The sequence below is a fragment of the Apis mellifera genome, linkage group LG2 (assembly GCF_003254395.2).
Source record: "Apis mellifera strain DH4 linkage group LG2, Amel_HAv3.1, whole genome shotgun sequence".
Classification (NCBI taxonomy): Eukaryota; Metazoa; Arthropoda; class Insecta; order Hymenoptera; family Apidae; genus Apis; species Apis mellifera.
The window spans coordinates 1,629,184-1,648,634 of record NC_037639.1 but is presented as its reverse complement, the minus strand read 5'-3'; the positions used below and the strand labels follow the sequence as shown (position 1 = coordinate 1,648,634).

The following is a 19,451-nucleotide window of genomic DNA, read 5'->3' as shown; positions in this document are numbered from 1 at the left end:
TTACTAGATATTTTATTATACATATATAATGTTTGATAAAAATTTAAAATTACCGCCACTTATAATAAATTATTCGCCATATTTGATAGACTATTAAATTATAAAGTTTCCATTCTTAAAAAATTGTTTCATTGTAATAAAATTTTATTTTTTTCGGATGGCAATGATATTTAGTCGACAAAATTATATAGAGGTCACCTTGAAGTTTTATTTGAATTTGAGTAACATACAGAGTACTTTAGATCTGTTCTTATATATTTATTGGTGAATATATTAAAAAATTAAATATGGGAGGAAAATGGTCAACTATGAATCCTTCTGAAGTTCAAGTTCCAGAAATAAATACTTTATTGGAAAGAGATCCATATTTAAAACCTTATGAAAATGAAATTCGCAAGAGGTATTGCATTTTAAAAAATATATAAATATTAATGTTATACAGTAACATATAATTAAGATAATTTTTATTTATAACGAATTTATTTATAACAAGTTTTATTCAATGAATAATATAACTTATTATAAAAATCTATTTTTAAATCGAATATAAGTATAAAATAAGTATATTAAGTATAAAATAAGAATATAGAATAAATATAAAATAAATTAATATTAAATTAATTTAGAACTTGTCATTTTTTTATTTGAATTTTTTTTACCAGGTATGCATTATTCAAAGACTATATAGAAAAATTAGAAACTGGTGATGGCAGTTTAGATAAATTTTCAAAAGGTTATGAAATTTATGGAATTCATATAAATGAAGACAATAGTGTTATTGCAAAAGAATGGGCACCTGGTGCACAGGAATTATTTTTAACAGGAGATTTTAGTAAGTTAAAGCTGTAGATTTCATATAAATAATTTCAATATAGTGTTGTCTGATTATCTTTATCTTATTTAATGCAATTGTTTATAAATAAGTCTTAATGTTATTTTTATATATTAACATTTTAAGTTTATTTTGGAATCAAAAATTGAGTTTTCAAAAATATGCCATGAAATTATTAATATTTTATATTTCTCCTTGTATCTCCTTTCAATTTCAATTTCAATTTCAGTTTTATCTTGTTATATCATATTAGTTATTTTTCCCAATATTTGATTATTTTTTTTTTTTTCTCAATTCTTTTCTTTATGTTTTTCTTAATTTTGTTCCTTTTTTAATTTTTCAAGATTTGATTAAAACTGTTTTTTGATATGTATTTTTTATTTTTTATTTATATATATATTTCTTTTTTTAATTCTATTATTTTTTTTATATAAAACTATTTTATTTGAATATTTGTCTGTTTCTTTTACTATCTTCTTTTTTCAAATTTTTTATTTGTGTGCTTTAAATTTTTTGATTTTTTGTTTTAATTTTATTGTTAATTTCTTTATTTTTATCTCATCTAATACTAAGTTTAATCTAATATTTAATTTAATATTAATTTAAATTTTTTTTAGTTTTCTTTTTCTTTCTTAATAACATTTTCTTGTTTTTATTTTTATTGTTGTTTTTTATTTTTAATTATTTAATTTAATTTGTTTTTATTGTTAATCTAATATTCTATATAATTTTTTCATTTAGTTCTCATTCTATGGTTACATTTTGTATTTTTCTAATTTTTCAACTTTTTATTCTTATGTTGCTCTATATACTATATATAATCAATATATAATATACTATAATTTTATATGTATACATATATTTGTAATGGATAATCTTAAGAATTAATTTTTATTATTTATAACTTCAAGAGAAAGTGTAGCAAAGTAATAAAAATATTTGGATATATTTGAATAAATTAATCTATTTTTATTTATACATAGAATAAGAAAATTTTTTTTAATTTTATGCATCACAATATTGTGATATAAGAATAAAAATATAATTTATTTTATTAATATATATATGTATGTCCATTATAAATTTATGTTATAAAATTTAATATTTATATATTATGATTCTTATGTTCTTTAGATTATATTTCTTATAAAATCCATATTTCAGTATATGATATTTATGTATACAAATGTTTATAAATTTATAATTATAACAACAGTATTTCATATAATTATTTTTCATTATAAAAGAATAAAATCATATTTTAAAATTGATTTTGTACAAGAACATTGTGGATATTATAAGAAAATTGAAATATAAATTTATGTAAAATTTATTTTATACTAATTTAATTATTACATATATTAATTAATAATAAATATTACAGTAAGAAGATAAAATATGAAAAATACAGGAAGATTTTTCAAGTGTAATATTTTTTTCAGACATAAAAATATTTTTAACAAAAATCTTCTAATATATATATTTAATAATATTTAATAAAACAAAAAGAACAAAAGAATTTGTAATAAACAATTTTTTTTCTAAATGATTTAAAATATTATTTATATTTTTCTATAAATATTTTTAGTGTTTTCAATTATAGCTTAACATTTGATGAATCTGAAAAAATTTTTAGAATAATAATATTAATTTATTATAATAAAAATAATATATATATATAAATAATTATTTTAATAATTAATAATAATTAAATAGGAAATTCTTACTAATTACTTCCTCATAAATTGCAACAAATTTGAAATATAAATTATAATTTATGTCGAATTTAGATATTTTTAAAAAAATCATTGCATATTTATATCTATTCATTCTATTAATATCTATTCATAAAAAGTTTGGACATTTCATGGATCTCTTTGATCTAAAAAAATAAATGAAATATCTGTAATAATAAGAAAATAATTCTATTTTCAAATATATATATATATATATAGATTTAGAAATAATATTCTAGTAATATAATTATATTTAGAGAATAATAGATTCATATAGATAATAGAAAAAATTTATATAATTGGTCTTCAACATCATAAAATCACATAACATGAACTTCTTTAATTTTAAATTATTTTAAAACTATTTCATTTTTTCTAATGTATTTTTTGTAAATATATCTTTATATTTTATAATTTTTATAATGATAGCGAGTTCTTATAAATTGATGCAAGATTAATAATATAGTATCAATATATATCAATATATATCAATATTTCTTTTTTTAATATCTAATATTGTTTTTATATCCATTCTAAAATTGTATTCTTGCTAAAATCGTTCCTTTCTAAATCAAATAATGGAATAATTTTATTGTAATTAAATATTTCTTTTTTATTTTATTATTTCTTATTAATAGAAATTATTGATAGAATTTTTTTTAAAAAAGATTGCCTCATTTTTGATTGATTATATACAATTGTAAAAATTAATATATTCATTACTTGGAACTTTCATATAAATCTTATGAATATGAAAAATCATTTTTTTTTTATGGAATGAAATATATAATAAAAAATTTATAATGAATAAAATAATGAATAAAAAAATTATTATTATTACAAACTCTTCAAATATAAATCTTTGAACAATTGAAATTACAGTGATTAAAATGATAATAATCAAATGAGAAGCATATTTTGAATCATTATTATACATCAGCCACTATGATGTATAATCAGTAATTACATGTGATAAGTACGCTGCCATGGACGTAAATATATAGACAAAATTCAATGTGAATAATAATATTAATATATTATAAAAATTAATAGTTACATTATTTTTTGTATATATTTCGGAAATTAAAAACGATTGATATAAGATGTCTATAGAAGAAAAAATTGTTTAAAATCTTGTCTTGTATTTAAAAATTATCAAAAATCACAAAAACGTTATATATAAATCGACTTCAGATGATGAATTTTTAGATTAACTGTTCTTTATTTTGATGATTTTTAAATATATTATTGAAATTAATATTTTGAACAATTTTTTTTTTCATAAAAACTCTTTTAATTTCGGGTATATTCGTAAAAAAAAAATAATGTTATTACTATAGTGAGTTCTGCTTATATGATATATGCGTTCATGATAGATATGCATATGACTGCTACTTATCAATTGTTCATATTTTGTATGAACATATAGCAATTAATATGTATAATCATACAAATATCATTTATTATTTATCTGTAGTGAGTTTTAATATTCGATAAATCCTTCAAAACTAAACAAACAAAAACACATCACTTTTAAAATTATACAAGTACAAATGTATAACTATATAAAATATGAAATAAATAAAGCATGAATAATTAAAATATCAACAAGAAATTGGATTATTACTACAATCCCATCTATTTATTAATAATTCATGATATATTAAAATATCATGAAAATATGATGGTACACAAAAATATAAAACACATATAAAAATATTTAATTCGAGATTAAATTTACAATAAAAGTGAGCTCCAATTTCAATTATAAGATCCATTGCAATTTCATGATTTGATTATAGAATAGAATAGTATTAAGATTATTGCTAATTTTTTATAAATAACAGATAATATTACAAATCTAGTCAAAAAAATAATATTTAAAGAATGTGTAATAGTACAATAATATTACAATATACAATAATATACAATAAATATTTTGTTAAAAAGTTTATTGAAGAAAAATTGAATATTTTATGATACTTTTTATTTTGAAAAAAAAATAATAAAAATTGATTAAAATTTTAAACTTTTTTCTAATCATCAGATTAATCATCAGACTGAAATGGAATCTAGAATCTATAACATAAATTATATTGCAGAATTGAATTTTATTTATATTTAAAATTTTAAAAGAAACTATAAAAAAAATAATAATATAAAAATAAAAATATTAAAAAAAAAATCTGTAGTATGTCTAAATAATATATTGTAAATTAAAAATTATCTTATAAAATTTTTACTATGAAATTAAAAAAAATATATAAAATATAAATGTTATATTTTATTATAGAGAATATTTTTTGTAACATATTTATTATAACATATATTATTATATAATTAAAATAATATAAAATATTTTATCTTTTATGATACAAAAAATATTTTTATATCAAGATTACTTTATTCTTCCGTTAATTTTCAAAGTTATGGATTTTTTTTATATTTTTTATATATATATATAAATATTTATATTTTTTTATTTTGAATATAATAACATAACTTTATGTTAACTTTTAATTTTTAAAACAAAATTTTCGATCAAAATTACAATTACTGTACATAAATACTTGTGAATATTATTTGTTGTAGAAAATATATTAATTAAAAAAATATAAAGCTAATTATTTTGAAATACTGTAAAGAGATTTGATTTAATTATATATATATAATAATATATAATATAATAATATATAATAATTCCATATTGAAATTAAATGTATGAATATTTTTTTCGGTTATTCTAAAAGAAAATTGTAAATAATATAAAACATAAACTTAGTATAAAATAAGATATCTGCAATTATTATGACTTTTTGAAATTTTTTGATATATTTTTTGTTAATTTATTAATTATATTTTGATTAATTTCAAATCACATCTTTTAATATCTTTTGAAATAGCAATCTATTATATTTCAATATTTTGCTAGATTTTTATTTAAATGTTTGAATTAGATAAAATTGATGTTAGTATATATAATTAATGTTATTTTTCTCTAAAAAGTTTCTTAATAATTTTATATATATATTTAATATCAATAATTTAGTGCAATATAATGCTAATGTTAATATCAAATATTCAAATATTCGTTTTTTAAATTAATTTTTATTAAATTTTATAAAATAACAATAACTAGTAATTTAATTAATTAATTTATAATAATATAAAATAATAAATTTATAAATTCTCTCAATGTATTTTTAATAAATTGTAAATTGCATACACAAATGATAAGCAACAATATGCTAACATCAAAATCTTTGTGATTCTGATAAAATTTAACGGTTGAAATAATATAAAAATTTAAAAATTTTTATTTATTTTTATTTATATAAATTATCTTTTTTTATTTAAATAAAGTTTAAAATTTAATTCATCATTAAATAAAAAAAAATTAAATTTTTCGAAAGTTTTTTTTATTTATAAATTATCAAATTATTTATTTATTTATTAAATGTTTATAAATATTACATTTATTAATGAAGAATATTTTTCTTGATAGTTATGAAGTCTTGCTTCTTTTATTTAAGAATTTATTTTTTTTTTTAATTTTAATTATAAAATTATATTTTTTGAAAAAGATATGATAATCTTAATTCTTTTTATAAAACAAAGTTACTAAACTTTACATACTAAAAAATTTTTAGTATTTCTCTTTATATCATACAATCTTGTCATTCTATAAATATTCAGGAACATTTTGATTTTAAAAGATTTTTTGTAAATTCTTCGTTTTTTATATATTTTAGTAATCTTTTAAGATATTTTACAAATTAAAATATGTTGCAATTTCTTTAATATATCAGTTTCTATTCAAATATTTGTTATATTAGCATAAAGTGTGGTATTTTATCAAGAAAAAATTAATCATATTATTGATTTCTTCATTAAAATATTTATTTCATAAATAATATCTAAGATGATTAAATTCCGAATCTAAGTCATTACTAAATTACATTAAATTATATACTTATTAGTACATAAATGTGATATATTATAATTTCTTTTTGTAAAGTTTAATTTAAAGAGTACACGAAAAATTATGTTATCATCTTCATATATTTACATAAAAAATAATATTCAAATCTATTTTTCAAAAAAATATTATAAATATAAAAAAAAATTAATAATAGTATTTTTTATTGAAGTTATTCAAGGTTGCTAGCAAAGTTTATTATAAGCGAATAAGATAAAAGAAAGTAGTAATAAAATTTCGAACTTGTAGACATAATTTAATGAAAGGATATATAAGAAAAATAGTTTTCAAAGAAATATTTGATACATATTATTTTTATTGGCTAACATCCATTTTGAAGAGATAAGCTTTGAAGTTAAAGATTGAAAATATATTTTTTATGAATTAAAATTTCTTATGAATTATATGGTAAAATTTTTTTATTTTAGAAAAATTAATTTTTTTATTTTAGAAAAATTAATTTTTTTATTAAGTATTCGTGATATTTATATATGTGAATATATAAATAAATAATAATATAGATCAAAATAGAAGATATGTGCTTTTGGAATTTTTTTTATTTTATTATGGATTTTATCAGAATTTTAAGAGATTTACAATTGAATGATTATAATGAGCAATTTGTTTAAATATAAAAAACGTAAGAATTTTATAATTATAGGTTTAAAATTTAAATAATATAGATGTAATAATAATTGAATATTATAAATATATTTATATGCTATAAACATTTATATATAAATATAAATACATATACATAAATATTATTCAAACAGAATCTTATTTTTTTTACAAAATTTATTTAAACATATGGAAAAAAATTTAAATTTCCAATTATTTTGAAATTATGAATTTAATATTTTGTAATATCATTATTTTAATTGTGTATTTTATTATTTTAACTTGTATTTCATTGTTTTTAATTAACACAAAAATTTTATTCAGCATTGAATCTAAAAAATTCTTTTGTTGCATCGTAATAATAGAAATATTTAATTAATATTAATTTAAGTAACATTAATTTTTTGTTTTAGATTTGTTTATAAATTAGTATATAGTATATATTAGTATATATTTCTTTATCTGATAAGATGAAAACGATCATTATTATGCTTTCATTAGAAATTTTTCTTCAATTTGAAATCATTTTTATTGCATCGAACATCAAGTCCAAAATTAATTATTTTTTTTTATCTAAGAATTTTCTATTGATTAATTTAGCACATGTAATTTTCTCAAAATTTTAATTGAGCAATTAATGTTGTGTTTTCATAATTTTTTTTATGATATTTTCGAAATCATGTTATTACGTAAAATTTATTGCACGCATTGAGTAATTATTGTTAATTGTAACCATAATTTATTTTGCAGATAATCGATTTTTTGTTGTTTAAGCTTTATTCTTTTTTTGTCTTATTATTATTTTCGAATTTGGTTTTTTCATAATTTTTATTAAATCTTAGTTATTAAATCTTAAAATTTTATTAAATCTTACATGTTAATGAATTTTAATTATTAATTAATAAATTTATTTTTTATGATAATTATAAAAAATCTAAATTAATTATATGTTATAATCATTTTTTTATATTTTTATAAAAAAATATGTAATTTTTTTTTAAGAAAATCAAATAAATATGAAAATAATAAATTGTTTTCCATACAATCCATTATTAATTATTTTTATTAATATAATATATTTTATATAACATGACATAATTGATGATATAATGAAATAATATAATTTTTAAAAATAATGACTATTATGTAACATTTTTTTATAGATTATTTGTTTTTTATTTTTTCACATTTTAAATATTATTAATATTATCATTACTGTATATATAATTCACACTCTATTATATATATAACTGCATATATAATTCTTTTTAACGAATTAAAGATAATTGAATGAACTTTGCTTTCACTTCAAATATGTACTTTGAATAGCAAAAAATTCTTAAAAAATATGAAAGATTAAAAAGTAATAATAATCCATTTATTCATCTTTAATTTATCATAAAGAAAAACAATATACTTTCGCCGATATACTATTAACAATATTTTCAATATAATGAAAACAGTAAAAAATGAATAATAGGCATGAATATTATTCTATAATTGTTTACAACATTAATTCTAATAGAGAGTTAATCGATACAATAACGAAATTGTTTTTTTTTTATTTGCATATTTGATTAATTTGTAAAATTGATTTTGAAAAACGAAATTTTAGTTAAAAAATGTTATGTTAAAATTTTTATTTTTTTATTTTTTCAAAAAAAATTACGCTTTGCCTATTGCCATATAATTATAAATAAATTATATTATATAATATATATATATATATATATATATATATATATATCATATAATTATAAATAAATTAGTTTATTTTACAATATTTCTAAATATTTTTAAATTAATTTTAAATTAATAAATCAATAAAAGAAAAAGAAAATATAATTTGTCTTTTAAGATAAACTTTATCAAATTTCTTATTAAAATCATTATGAATTTTGTATATACATATATATTATTATATTTTATTCGTATATATTTATATATTATTATTTATACAAATACAATTATATTATTTACATAATTCAAAATATAAATTATTATTTATATAAATATTAAAAATTATTTTATTTTTTTTATATATATGTTATTTTTTTGATACTATTTTTAAAATTATGTATATAATTTATTTAATGACTTTAAAAAAAATTTTTTTTTTACTTTTATAACTTATCTTAAAGTATATATATATATATAACTTATATATATATATATAACTTAATCTTAAAGTATATTATAATTTTAATATATATTAATTATAAAATATATTTGTAAAACTTTATAACAGAATTTTAAATATAGTTTATATTTATTATATATTTTATTTCATTTTATATTTGATGTAATGATATGTCTAGTTTCTTTTTTAATTTTTAACTTAGTAATTTTAAAATTTCTTTTTTAAACATTCAATATAATTTTTATATAATAAATTATTATTCTTTATTATTATTATTACATAGCATAAGAAACTATATATTATATATATATACTCTTTATAAAAGTTTTTAAATTATAAATCTTAATTGTTGTTTATTTTTGTTACTAGATGGTTGGAATAGAACAACTAATTCATATAAAAAATTAGATTATGGAAAATGGGAATTACATTTACCTCCTAATGCTGATGGTAGTTGTCCAATAAAGCATCTTTCAGAAATTAAGATAATTGTAAAAGATCAAAATAATGAATTATTGGAACGATTAAGTCCTTGGGCTACATATGTCACACAAGATAAATCTGAAAGTGCTACATATAAACAACGTATATGGTATCCATTACCTGAAAATGTATATATATATATATATATATATAATTACTACATATAATTATAAATAAATATAAATATTATTTTTTCCAATCAATTTAATTTTATAGTAAATATTAAGATTTGTAAATATTAAGTGATATATATATTTTCATTTAGGTTTATAAATTTAAATATTCCAAACAGAAAAAACCAAAAAGTCTTAGAATTTATGAATGTCATGTTGGTATTGCAACTCAGGAATTAAAAATTGGCACATATCTAGAATTTGCTAAAAACATAATACCTCGTATTGTAAAACAAGGCTATAATGCTATACAATTAATGGCTATCATGGAACATGCTTATTATGCTAGTTTTGGATATCAGGTGCGTAGCTATAATGAATAAATTTAAAAAATCTCAATAAAATTAATATACTTAAGTATTAAATTTTATAACAATATATTTAATTAAATTTAATAAGGTAACTTCATTTTATGCTGCTTCATCTCGTTATGGTACACCAGAAGAATTAAAACTATTGATAGATACAGCGCATCAATATGGTTTATATGTTTTATTAGATGTGGTACATTCACATGCATCAAAGAATACTTTAGATGGTTTAAATATGTTTGATGGTACTGATGGTTGTTTTTTCCATTCTGGCAATCGTGGTCATCATCCACTGTGGGATAGTAGACTTTTTAATTATGGAGAATATGAAGTATTACGATTTCTACTTTCCAATTTACGTTGGTACATTGAGGAATATAATTTTGATGGATTTAGGTATTTGTTTGATGAATATTATTTGTAATATATGATATTTATATTTTTTAATTATATGTATATTGTCTATTTCTCTCTTCTTTTCTTTTTCTCTTTCCTATTATTATTCATTTTATTTTTTCTATATATATATATATATATATATATATATATATATATATATATATATATATATATTATAAATAATATATTAATATTCGCCTATAGATTTGATGGAGTTACATCAATGTTGTATCATTCAAGAGGATTTGGACAAGGTTTTACAGGTCATTATGAAGAATATTATGGACTTAATGTTGATGTTGAAGGTGTAGTTTATTTAATGCTTGCAAACTATATTTTGCATTATTTATATCCAAATATGATTACCATAGCAGAGGATGTTAGTGGAATGCCTGGAGTTTGCAGGTATGAAACATAAAAATTATAAAATTTGGATTTTTAAAAATTTTATATGATAGTAATATTCATATGATAATAATTATTTTATGTTTAATGGAATATTATTTATTCACTTGCACATAAATATAAACAATATATATATATTTAATATAAATTAATTATTATTATATAAATTATTTCATTTTTTTAAAAATATTATATTATGTATGTATTATATGTTATATTTACATTATATTTTGTTTTTTATATATATTATAATATTTTTTATATATATATATATTTATAATATTAAAGGCCAATTACTGAAGGTGGTTTAGGCTTTGATTATCGTTTAGCCATGGCTATTCCTGATAAATGGATTAAACTTTTAAAAGAAATAAAAGATGAAGATTGGAATGTTGGGGATATTTGTTGGACATTAACTAATCGAAGATGGATGGAGAAAACAGTAGCTTATTCAGAATCTCATGATCAAGCTCTTGTAGGTGATAAAACAATTGCATTTTGGCTTATGGATAAAGAAATGTATTTTCATATGAGTACACTAAGTCCACCTAATGCAATTATAAATCGTGGGATTGCTCTTCATAATCTGATTACATTAATCACACATGCATTAGGAGGTGAAGCTTATTTAAATTTTATGGGTTAGTTTTATGTATAAAATTATAGGTAGAAATGTTCAATTAAATTTCATTAATATTTGCTCCGTTAAATTCATATAATTCATTTTTGTTATCAATGCTTCAGTTTCACATACAAGAAAATAAATTTAGGATCTCTTTTTAAAGAAATGTCATGAAAAAAAAAATCATATAATATAAAAAATTCAGTTTTTATAATTTTTTTTATGAAAATAACGAAATATGAATTTCAGTAAATGATTTAATTTTTTTCAATTAAAATGAATTAAATGTAAATTTGATTAATTTTATTTATAATCAAGTTACTATAGATAATAATTATCAATAATATTATTTACAATTAGCAAAAATGTTGACTTATTTATTTTAATTATAAGAATTTCAACAATTTAATAGTATCATTTAAAAAAAAATTACAGAAAAAAAAATTCTTTTATTAAATAAATTATTAATTCCTCCAGTTCTTCTAATTCCTCAAAGAAGAAAAAAATTCTGCTTGTAAAAATTTAATTATTAGATATCGAATTTAATTGATTTTAACTGAGCATTATTATACATCTATTATTGAAGTTTTTAATAATTTTATTATAAATTTAAAAAAAATATATGAAGGTAATGAATTTGGTCATCCTGAATGGTTGGATTTTCCACGAGCTGGTAATGCAGATAGTTATCATTATGCTAGAAGACAATGGAATTTAGTAGATGATGAATTACTTAAATACAAATTTATGAATAATTGGGATCGGGCTGTAAATACTCTTGAAGCAAAATATGGATGGCTACATGCTGAACCTGTAATAAATGATTTACTTTATTTAATCAAAAATATATATATATATATATATATATATATTATAATTTCATTACTATTTATGATATCATTAATAAAAATATATATTTTTAGGGATATATAAGTTTGAAACATGAAGAAGATAAAATAATTGTTTTTGATCGTGCAGAACTTATATTTGTTTTTAATTTTCATCCAATCAAATCATTTCCTGATTATACTATTGGTGTAAAAAGTGCAGGAACTTATAAAATTCTTTTGTGTAGCGATGATAAAAATTTTGGTGGAGAAAACCGTGTTGATACTAATATACAACATTTTACCAAACCAGAATCTTTTTCTGATTATTCAAATAGTATGATGATTTACATTCCTTGTCGCACAGCTATTATTTATATTCGAGAGGTAATATATTATGTCATAATATTAATATTTAAAAATTTAATAATATTTAAGAAAAACGGTTATGATATCAGTGACGATTTTTAAAATGGTTTTGAAAAAAATCATAAATCAAAACAATTGTAAAATAAGTCTGATTTAAATTAATTTTGGTTTCAATTTTATAGAATCGATATTATATCGCTTGTATATCGATTTTGCTTTAAGTAATCAAATCTAATTAATTAGTTCTTAATATATAATTGTGAATAATATTTAATATTTAATATTTAAATATTTATGAAATGCCTTCTATATAAATGCCTCCAATTCTATATTCTTTTGTTATAATTTATTTAAATATAATTAATTTTTCTATTATATTTATTTTTATTAATTGTATAATAATTATGATTATATTTTTTTAATAAATATTATAAAAGATTAATTAGCATTTTCTAAAATATGTTTCAGAATGAATGAATCGAAAAATCTCATTTCATTAAAATTTAATTATAATTAATTATAAAAAAAAATTATTATATAAAAATATAATTAAATCATATAAATTTGAAAATAATAAAAAAGTTAATATATTTATAGATGGAAAAATAGCGATCTTATTTTATTTTTATCTTAATCTAATACAAACTTCAATTGTTTTAACTTAATAAATAAATCTCAATCGAAATTTATGTACACTTGCAGATAAAATGATAATATATAATGAAGAGTGCAATTTACCAAAATTTTAAATATATTTATTTTAATAATATAAAAAAAAATCAAACAGTTAATTTCATTTATAAATTTATAAAATCGTTTATGTAAAAATAAACGAAAAAAAAATGATAACATAACAAATGATAGCGAAAAAATAGATTAACAAGTTTTTTATTTGAGAATAAAAAGATTTTTAACATTTTTATGTATTGAATTTGAATCTAATCACAAAAATTACTTATCATTTTAGATTTAACAGATAAAATATCAATATATATATATTTATGAAACTTTGCCAAAAAATTATTTTTTTTTTTTTGACAATAATATTTTTATATAATATCTTTTTTTTGTAAAATCGAATATGATTTATCATTGTAAAATTTTTTTTGTCGATATATATTTTGAAATTCTATTTTCATCCAATCAAATCATTTTTCATTCTATTTTTAATTTATTAACAAGGAGGCTTATTTTAAAGATTCTAGTTTATTTTTTCAAGTGACTAATAAAATAAAAATTTTTTTACAACAAAATACAATGTTTTTCGATTAATTTTTATTCATATAAATTGAAAATAGAACTTCAAAGCGATATATCTCAATAAAGAAAATTTTTCAGAGAAAGAATAGTATTATTTAACAAAAATATTAAAAAAATAATTTTTTTGGCAATGTTTCGTGAATATATAGCAAAAATCGATATTTTGTATCCATTTATTTCTTAAATTTAAAGTGATAAGTAGTTTTTACATTTGATTTTAGATTCGGTATATAAAAATATATCAAAAATTTTTTTCTTTTAAATGCAAAAAAACTCAATCGGTTTTTTCAAATATATGCTATTATTTTGTATTATCTATACGTCTTATTTAATAAAAATAAAGAATAAAATTTTATTCATCATTATTTATCTATATCATTACTTTTAAATTATTAAAATCGAATAAGTATTTATTCACATAATTTCTTTAAACAAGAATACATTTATTTTATAGATTATAATGTACAAAGAAATATCGAAAAATTGAAATAGTATTATCATTAAATAGTACTGCCTTATTTAGAATCACGCTATACAACGTAAATTTATATCATCACAATGTGCATATAATATCGACTTTTCATATAGATATAATAATTATTTTAAATAATTATAATAATACTTAATTCTAATATTGATATATATATAATTATTTCTCATAATTTTATTATCAATATAGTTACAAAAAAATATCAAAGGAGAAATATGAAAGATGTATTCTTTAAAAATGAAAATGTATATATCAATAATTATATTATTTTTTAAATAAAAATGTATACATTTTTGCATAAATCAATTTCTTTTAGTATTTTAAAGAAATACTGATATATAATAATAAAAAAATTATTAGTTTTTGAGATATTTTAAATTAAATTGAATATTGTAAAACTTATAAATGACAAGAAAAGCATAGTATTCCTTGTCTTTTATATGATAAATTTTATTAAAATATTTCCTAAATTATTTATTATATGTTTCTTAAATTTTTGATTGTGTTATTTTAATATTTTATAGAATGATAAAAAAGATATTTAAAAAAATATATAATTTCATGAAATGTTTTTTAAATTATATACTTTTTTTCTTTGATATTTTTTTGTATTAGTAACAGAATATAATCTGAAATATTTGCATAAAGTATTTTATATTTTTAATTTAAAAAGTATTTCTATTTGATTTTTTTTTCTTTATGACTAAGTTTTTTCTGAAATCATTGTTTTCTAAATTTAATTTTATGTAAGAAAAAAAAAATAAAAAACAAAATTTATAAATCAAGTATTTTATCGATATAAAAGCGATGTAATTATATTATAACTATATTATAGCTATATTATGCAATATACATATATATTATATTATAACTATATTATGTTATTTATTTAAATTATAGATAAAAATGTTATGTTATCATATATAAAATCGAAATTATGTTAAATTAAAATTTTTTTTTTTCATAAGTGTTTTACAACTATTTTGATTTGAAATAGTTAGTTTTATATTATTTTATATAATTTAAATAATTATGATAATTTTTAATTTTAGGAACTTTAATACTTTTAAGAGGCATAGAAAAAAGAAGAACTTTAAAGTCATAAAAATAAAAGTACTACCTATTTTACCAAAGTGTTAAATTTTAAGTAGATTAAAATTAAGAAAAATAAATGTAACATACAGTTTTATTCTGAAATAAGCAACTCTTTTGAGATTAGTTTCTGATTATTAATTAACATCACTTTTACTTCATTCAACAAATAAGACAAAAAGCTCGAAATTGTAAGAAATCATAAAATAATAAAACAAATAGCATTGTCATTCTTCAGAAAAGAAGAGAGTATATGATATACACTCTTATTCTGTCATTGAACGAACATAAATGTTTATGATTTTTTGTTTTCATAAATTAATTTCATTAGTTCTTGATTTAAAGTAAAAGAAAAGGAGATAGCGAATTACAGTAATTTATAGCAAAAAATAGTTGTTTATTTCGGATCAGATGTATTATATATATATAGTATAATATATACAATATGTATATATAATATATTATAATTTAGACAAATCAATTAATATAAAACACTTAAAAAGTACAAATCAAAATACTCGTGTATATAATTTTTAAAAATTATAAATTAGAGTTTTATGAAATTTAAAATTTTTATTTAAAAATAACATTCAGAAGATATTATATATATTTATTGAATGAATTATGTAATGTTTAATTTAATGAATTTAATGGAAAATATTTTATATTTTGATATTGAGCTTTAATATCTATAAATGTTTGTATAAATAAAGGAATGTGTTTCTAATAATTTATGTATTAATTAATCATATAATATAATTAATTAAATATTGACATATAAAATTTATTTTTATTTTAAAAAAATAAAATAGATATAATATTTAGATTTTAAAATAGAATTTATTAAGTATAAATAGAATTAGAAATATATTGTAAAGCACAAATTAGTATTACACAAACTTTTTTAAAAAAAATAATTTATATAATACAAGTTAAAAATTTGATAATTTTATTTAATAAAAAAATTTTGTATATATCTTGTATAGTATTTATGAATATATTTTTATATTTATAAATATTTTTATAATCATTCATGTAATACAAAATGAATTTTTTTTATTATAATATGAAATATTATATATATTATATATATGAAAATTTATAGTATAAAATGACAGTTACAAATTTATATTAAATTTATATTGTAAAATATTTAGAAATGCATAAATTATATTTATTTATTATTAATATATAACATATATATTTAAATGTTACAATTTATTACTGAAGCTATGTATATATAAGCTATATATTTTTACAATGATATGAATTTTTCATTGCTATTACAATTAATTAAGATTTTTCCATTATTGCAATAATTTTTTATTTTTATTATATTATTTAATTTATATTATATTATTTTGACATATTAAATAAAATAATATATATAAATTTTCATTATGTGAATATATTTATCATCTGCATTATATAATATTATGTATAGATATAATAATATATATATAATATGTATAATTATTTAAAAGATTAATTTGTTTTAAATTATTTATTTTATTTATAATTTACATTACTAAATTCTGTTTCATTTACATCATAATCCTTCATTTTATTTTCTAAGATCCACCATTTATCTAAAAGTCCAAAATCTATCACTCTTTTATGAAATGTTAGATATTGTATTTTTAAATAAGGACAAACAGTTTTATATAAAGAACACATATTATCGTAGTCATCTAACCAAATTAGAGAAATTATACCTAAATTCATCCGTCGCACAATGCCTTCATTATAACATTGCCCTAACCATTTTACATAATGTTCAGATATTGGATTACGTATAGCTTCTCCTACTTGCATTATTTTCATGGTATTTTGTAATAAATTTTCCTTAAAAGTACATTCATCTGGATTATGTCTATATAGATATACACAGGATGCTAGAACTAATTAAAAATAAAATTTTGATATATTAAAAATGTTGCAAAGAATTAATATAATTTTTTTCTAATCATTTATGTTATACTTTAATCTTTTATGATTTTTTAAAATAAAAAAATAAATTAATAACTTTTTCAATTAACCAATATTAAATTCTTTTTTATTAAAACATAAATGAACTTACGAGAAAAATATATAGATGTTCTTATAGGATGTTCCTTACAATCTTTAGTAGCACCTAATGCTGATTCTTTGTAATCTATATAAAGATTCTTCCAATATATTCCTATAAATAAAAATATATTAAATTAAATTAAATTTTTTTTAATATTATTTGATTTTAGTTTTAATATTGATTTCTTTTTTATTATTATATAACATTTAGTTACCCCATCGTTCAAGAAATGTTCCTTTAAGTTTTTCTGGTATTTTAAAATTTTTTGTCTTATTTAAAACATTATAAATAGGATTTATTAATTTTAAAGTAAATTTGTATTTTTGAAATTGAGTAAAATAATTATAATTCATATTCATTGAATTTATAATAATCTTGAAATAATTATTATTTAAAACATTTTTTAAATTATGACAGATATTAAGATACAAAACAAACTTTATACTCAACAAAAATATTAAAATTGAGGTTATCCACGTGTCTGAAAGAAATAAATGTGAAATATGATGAAATATTGTATATAAAAAATATTTATATATGATTATTTATATTTAAAAAAAATAACGTTTACAAATGTCTTAATATATTCTTTCTATATATAATGTATTAAATTATACATTATTGCAACAATAATTTAACTTAAAAATTATGATTTAAAAAAAACTTTAAATTATTTAAATTGTAAGTAATTGTGATGTAAGAACATATAAAAATATTATAACATATCAAAATATCAAATTAGAAGTTTAAAATTTAAAAGTTCATTTACAAAATGCTATAAAATAACAAAATAAAAAATTCATAGAACAATGATATTTTCTAATAAAATTTTCAATTTAAAAATCAAATTTTGAATAATTCATTATTCTAATAAATATACAAATGAAAAATTATTTATATTTTTAAAATAAAAGTAAAGATATTAAATACTATGATGTGAATATAAATATAATAAAAAATATAAAATTGAAATTATTGAATTGAATTATTATGATTGAAGAAACTTTATTGATTTTTATCATTACCTTACTTGATTGTATCATTTTTAGATTCTTAATATCTTATTTTTCTAACCTTTAATAAATTTTCGAATGAATTTTTTATATCTTTTTTTATTTTATATTTAAATCTTTAGATGCACATAAATTAGAATATATTATTTTTTGTTAATTTTGTATTTAATTTTGCTATATTAATTATTATAAAATCAGATATTTAAATTTTTATCAAGTAACATATAACGTGTGAAAGAACAATATGAAATCTGTCACTACTTATATGAATATAAATTATTGAAATACATATACATATAAGTCTTTTAATTTTAAAGACGATTAAATATAAAGTATTATTAAATTTATGTATGATAATTTATATATATTAGAATTAAATAATATATGAAAAATTTAATATTTAATAATCAAATAATATTTACAGAAATATAAATAAATACAAAAATAAAATTTACAGTTTTTTGTATTAAAATAATTTCATATAAATAATTATAATTTTTTAAAATTGATGTTTCTTTTTTTCAGTTTAGATATAAAAATTTAATATTATTTTAGTTTAATTTAAAATTTCTAATTAAAAGATATATTTTTAAATATTAATGATTTTATATAAAGAATTAAAGAAATA

The 19,451-nt window shown here is 16.4% G+C and overlaps 2 protein-coding genes across 3 annotated transcripts; one reads left to right on the top strand and one right to left on the bottom strand.

The window, feature by feature from the left end:
- The first annotated feature begins 145 nt into the window (after positions 1–145).
- LOC727168 (1,4-alpha-glucan-branching enzyme) lies at positions 146–15,865 on the top strand. Of its 2 annotated transcripts, none has more exons than XM_026446490.1 (10): positions 146–400; positions 663–832; positions 9,678–9,919; positions 10,057–10,266; positions 10,364–10,671; positions 10,879–11,079; positions 11,368–11,696; positions 12,330–12,514; positions 12,625–12,915; positions 15,700–15,865. In XM_026446490.1, exons 1-10 carry the CDS (start codon positions 288–290, stop codon positions 15,706–15,708), a joined length of 2,058 nt encoding a protein of 685 aa, XP_026302275.1. In that variant the 5' UTR covers positions 146–287; the 3' UTR covers positions 15,709–15,865. The 2 variants fall into 2 exon arrangements, with proteins under 2 accessions (XP_026302275.1, XP_026302274.1); XM_026446489.1 differs by having other exon boundaries at positions 148–400; positions 11,368–11,720.
- A 1,367-nt stretch (positions 15,866–17,232) lies between these two features.
- On the bottom strand, positions 17,233–19,096 carry LOC727515 (mitochondrial import inner membrane translocase subunit Tim29). The gene is made up of 4 exons (XM_001123223.4): positions 18,836–19,096; positions 18,025–18,291; positions 17,820–17,921; positions 17,233–17,640 (listed from the first exon to the last, which is right to left on the bottom strand). The coding sequence occupies exons 2-4, from the start codon at positions 18,167–18,169 to the stop codon at positions 17,249–17,251; spliced, it is 639 nt and encodes a 212-aa protein (XP_001123223.3). The 5' UTR covers positions 18,170–18,291; positions 18,836–19,096; the 3' UTR covers positions 17,233–17,248.
- Positions 19,097–19,451: the final 355 nt, after the last annotated feature.